Source organism: Cicer arietinum, chromosome 1 (genome assembly GCF_000331145.2).
Source record: "Cicer arietinum cultivar CDC Frontier isolate Library 1 chromosome 1, Cicar.CDCFrontier_v2.0, whole genome shotgun sequence".
Classification (NCBI taxonomy): domain Eukaryota; kingdom Viridiplantae; phylum Streptophyta; class Magnoliopsida; order Fabales; family Fabaceae; genus Cicer; species Cicer arietinum.
The window spans coordinates 47,627,590-47,632,736 of record NC_021160.2 but is presented as its reverse complement, the minus strand read 5'-3'; the positions used below and the strand labels follow the sequence as shown (position 1 = coordinate 47,632,736).

Genomic DNA, 5,147 nt, shown 5'->3' with positions numbered 1-5,147 from the left:
TAATAATAATAATAATAATAATAATAATAATAATAATAATAATAATAATAATAATAATAATAATAATAATAATAATAATAATAATAATAATAATAATGGTTTTTATTTATTGTAGAAAAAAATTAATAATGTTTTTAGTATTCCTAAAATATAAAATATAAAAAGTTACAGTTTTTAAATAATTTAGACAAATTTATTAGCAGTGGTGTTCTGATGAGTTGCGGTGCCGGTGTTTGTCAAAGGCGCTACCATGACTGACCACCATCCTATTTAATTAATAATTAATTAATTTTATTTTAAAAAAATAAAAAAAAAAATTCTGTTTTTATTAAAATAATGTAATTTTTTTAAAAAAAATTGTTTTATAATAAAAATATATAATCATTTAAATTATGATTTTTTAAAAACAATTTAAGATAATAAATTTTAAATCCGTTTTCAAAAACACAATAAATAAAAATATTTTTAGAATTAATTAGTTTTAAAATAATTAAAAAAACTATATTTTAAAATAGTTTTATAATAAATAATATTTTTTTTTGACAAATATAATAATATTTTCTTAAAATTATATATTTTTTAAAAAATATAATCCATTAAACTGTATTGAATAAAATATGTGTTACATTGCATTTCGAAAAAAAAAAAATTTGGATGGATTAGATCCATTCATATTTTAAAATGGATGGATTGGATCCAATCCATTAAAAAATTTATTATATAGTAGATGGATAATTGAATCAAATTGTCACGCCCTAATTGATTCCATAGTTTATTTTCACTCCAATTAAAATATGTATTTGAGTTTTTCAACTTTGCTTTGTGATTAATCTAAAACTTTTAGTTTTCACATGTATACATTTATGTTTTAACAGTAGAGAATAATAAAAGTGAAAACAAAAAACTTTAAATCTCTTGACATAAAAGAAATGATACCCTCTTCATCAGCCACATTATATAGTGATCATCATCACAAAAGATGCATCCTCATGGATAATCTTCAGGTCAAGAGCAACACTATATGATAATCCTAAAATTGTGTATGCTTTTATTGGAAATAATTTCAACTTACAGATCAAAAATATTTGTAATAAAAACATAATAATTATTTATCCTCACACAGCTTCCTTGGGTTACAATTTTCCTCCCACACAAGGTAATAGCTCCATAAATGTCTAAATTATCACTTAAAACAGAAAAATCTCATTCAACTTTGTTTATCACAGCCCAAAATTTCTGAAATACAGACAACAGTGTAGTTTTGTACCTACACAGAAAAGAGAATTTTTCAAACAAGAAAAACACTAAAAAGAAAACAACTAGGGACGATAGTTATGAAGCAGTGACTCATAGACACTAGACACTACCACCGACACGTAGACATTGGAAATAACTTGAGAAAATAAAAATGATTAAATATAATCAAATGTGTCGGACACCGGACACACCTTTTGAAGTGTTGATGTTACATAGATGACAATTTTAAAGAGAAATGAAATGGTTTAAAGAAGTGTTTCTTGATATAACAATGGTATTACCTTCATTACTCATCTAGAAGAAGTGATGTGCAAGAAAGAAGGGAGGAGAGTTCATCTTCTGTTGCCACTCCAAATCCCTGCCATCTTACTCTACCAAAATTATCTAGTAGGAAGATATACCTGTGAAATTAATGTTAAAAAATGTACTACTCACAACTTAACTTCACTGGCTAAGAATGAATTGTACAAGCAAGTAAAAGCACTTTTATACCCAGTGAGGAGATTCAGTATCTTCAGTTCTTTTCTGAAATAATAGTGGTCACCAAATGAATACACCATTTTCCCTTGAAGTGCATCCTTGCTTTCTTCATTAAGATTAGGTTTCTTCATTGCCCGCAGAAGTAAACGTTTTATAGGAGAGCGGCATAAAAGCCATGAATCTATAAATGATACCTGGTAGACAAAGCAAAAGCTTCATTGTAAATTTGTAGCTCATCGTTCAAAAGGTGAAAATTGAAAGAAATAGAGTTGGTTTGGATAATAAATAGGATTAAAATTTGTAATGCTAATTTGATTATGTCAAAATTGGATTTGAGAATAATAATTTTCACATTTAGGACAAAATAAAAGTTGAATTGATATAGTAAGACAGTAGGAATTCTATTAACTGAGGCTGGTCGCCACGTGACTGATAATCATTAAATCAGTGGCAACAATGGAGTGATCGAAAGCTAAGGGTCCGTTTACTTTAGGTGTTTTCTATTTTCATTTTTACTGATAAAATAATCATTATAGAAGGTATTATCGAAGCTTCTGAAAATACACTTGAAAAATGTATTGAATATTTCAGCAAACTCTGAAAAATATCAAAATATTGTTTTCAGTATTTCCGGAAATGTATTTTCTCTAGTTAGCTTTCATCTTCTCTCTATCATAAATAAAAAGAAAAACCCATAGCCAAATGTCATTTCAACCATTGACATACAAATTACAAACTTACAAAGTAAAAACTGAAATTGAATTTTGTTTAGAAAGTAAACAGCCACTAAGCATTTTGAGGGAGAGTCCAGCTATGTGTTATCACAAATAGCTGATAATTGTGTCACACACAATGACGAAAAAATGCATAGAATCTCAACAAAAAAGATAATTACCTGATATAATTGAACATTGTTCGAGTTACTAAATGCTTTAGCAAAAGGCACGCTCCAAGAATTGATCATTTCCTGTCAAGGATATAGAAAGGAATTTGATTGGAGCAACAATAAATCAAAACCAAAACAAATAATTGCTCTTGAAATACCGAACAACACATGAATACATGCTATGATCAAAAGCAATATATAAGTGATTTTCATGCCAAAGACAATGATTGTATCGACGGAATCACAAACACAAATAAAGTGGTTTTTCACTGCAACTTTCAGCACAATACTTCTATCATTTTCCAATTACACTACGCTACAGTGCTATAGCACTTCTATAACCACCACTTAACAACACTTTGTACTAGATAGCATGTCATGGAACAATGTCGATTTGTTCAAATTTTGCTGTGTTATAGCCTTCATAACGACTATTTGAAAACTGTCATATTAAAATCCATTTCACAGTGGACAACAAATACAAGACACTCTTCAGCTTGCAAGTTAAATGGTAAGAATACAATAAATACCGTTATCGAATGTGTTAATCATTTAACACATAAATGGCTGGTGTTGGCAGCATTTGGATGAGCACACAACAAAATGCAACAGTGCAAATATCAGTAAGTCATAGCTTTACAAAACTCTGCCTTGGTCCATTACCTGGGAGATTGCTCGAAATGAAAGACAAACCAAAGATGCCTTGGGGACAGATGATTTGTCAGAATCAACTGGATTATCAGAAACACGAATAGGAAGCTTCATTGTTTTACCATCTGAGAAGCTGACTTCGATATCCGGAAATTTAACAGCCGCCATTGCGGGTATAATCACTTTATTAGCTGCGGCAACCTGCACAACACAATTACAGATGAAAATGTCACTCTTATCTGGTAAGCCCAAGATGCGCTTCCAGTCTAACCAACTCATCACTGGCACTGGTTAATCTATCTATACCTATATAAAGGAGATATCAAGCATTGGTGTAACACTCTTCTTTCAATTTTACCCTTTATTTAAACTATTTATTAACAACTATTTTTCTTTGCTCGATACCTCGATCAAATAACTAATTATTTTGAATAACTACATAAAACTTTATAGCTTTCATTATTTTTATCCAAACAAAATCGAACAGACGGACACGTTAGTGTCTACAACCCTATTAAATAATAGCATTCATGTATTAGTCAAATCAAATAAAAAATATAGAACTAACTATTTTGAGGCTAGCCTTGCAGAGAAGTCAAGTTCCAAGCATGCTTTAACAGACTGATTCGGCAAAATCTCTGCTAAAACTAACCAATTTGGGGTTTTAAGAGTTTGTTTAAGCTTTACATAATAAGTTATGATGGCAACTTCATTCGAACATAGAACCCCGAATTAAGCGTGAAAAACTATCTAGATCCTCAATAAAATGGAACAATCCACATTATGACATGAAATTGAAACAAAACATTAAACAATCAATCAAAAAGTTCTTTGCCAATAACAAACTAAATCCACCCCAATAGATTATAGATTATTATTATGATAAAATTGCAATACCTTACCGCCATGTTGCTTGAACTCAGCCATATCAGCAAAGTATCCCCTGTTCATTTCATCATTTCTGCACAAAACCCCCATTAACATAACTGAATCAATACTCACTTACACTTCATTACATAATCACAACTCAACAAAAAACCTTTCTTTAAACAAACCCCATAAACAAAAATTAATGAACTTACAATCTAGCTCTCTCCTTCGCTATTGCTTCCTTATTTCCAAGCTGCAAAATTTTTACCAAAAATTTTGTTAAAAAGTAAAAATTCGATTTTTGCAACATTTTGTTGTGCCCATTAAAAGAAAATCAAATGAGAGAGAGAGAAAGACCTTGTGCAAATCGAAGAAACGTTTGGGTGTGAGGCGAGACAAATTTTGCGAGGGAGGTGAATAATGGAATTTTTCGGGAACAATCGAATTTCTGATACAGGAACATCGTCGTGTTAATTGCTTCAAACCTTGCATTTTATATCACACTTCGATTCCGAATTTGATGTGTTCGTTCTCCTAATTCGTCTTCTTCCTTTTCAATTTGTCTGCAATTTGCATAACTCCATGTCTAGGTCAAGATGATGATGCACCTTTTTTTTAAAATTATTTGTCTTATTATTAAATTAAGGTTTAAATGGAAGTTCATTTTTCTTTTCATTCTCAATTTTTGGTTTAGGAACTCGATTTAAATACTTATTATTTCTATTTTTTTTTTGTCGGATTTTATTTATTTAATTATCAAATTTTAGATTATTAAGACTCACATGTAATTTGTAGAACCATGAAAACAATGAACTAAAAAGTTTTAAATTAGTCGATTTTTATAATATTCTATAAAAAAAGAGTATACCAGTACTATCAAAATTTTAATTAATTTTTCACTAATTCATATCCATCAGCATTCATATATTATATAATAAAAGTTGATTAAATCAATAGTATCAGAGTATTGTCTATGTAATTTAGTCTCTAATATATATATATA

At 29.2% G+C, this 5,147-nt stretch overlaps 1 protein-coding gene across 1 annotated transcript; it reads right to left on the bottom strand.

Moving 5' to 3' along the window:
- Positions 1-1,025: 1,025 nt before the first annotated feature.
- LOC101494939 (uncharacterized) lies at positions 1,026-4,779 on the bottom strand. Its single transcript, XM_004487494.4, has 8 exons — positions 4,502-4,779; positions 4,357-4,397; positions 4,172-4,235; positions 3,287-3,475; positions 2,633-2,704; positions 1,750-1,931; positions 1,539-1,658; positions 1,026-1,267 (listed from the first exon to the last, which is right to left on the bottom strand). The coding sequence occupies exons 1-7, from the start codon at positions 4,634-4,636 to the stop codon at positions 1,544-1,546; spliced, it is 798 nt and encodes a 265-aa protein (XP_004487551.1). The 5' UTR covers positions 4,637-4,779; the 3' UTR covers positions 1,026-1,267; positions 1,539-1,543.
- Positions 4,780-5,147: the final 368 nt, after the last annotated feature.

Excerpts from the sequence above, each read along its gene's own strand:
- LOC101494939 (XM_004487494.4), bottom strand. The coding sequence starts at position 4,636 with ATGCAAGGTTTGAAGCAATTAACACGACGATGTTCCTGTATCAGAAAT. Across the intron at positions 4,398-4,501 it reads GTTTCTTCGATTTGCACAAG|CTTGGAAATAAGGAAGCAAT; the intron begins GTCTTTCTCTCT and ends AAAATTTTGCAG. Across the intron at positions 1,932-2,632 it reads ACAATGTTCAATTATATCAG|GTATCATTTATAGATTCATG; the intron begins GTAATTATCTTT and ends TTTGTCTACCAG.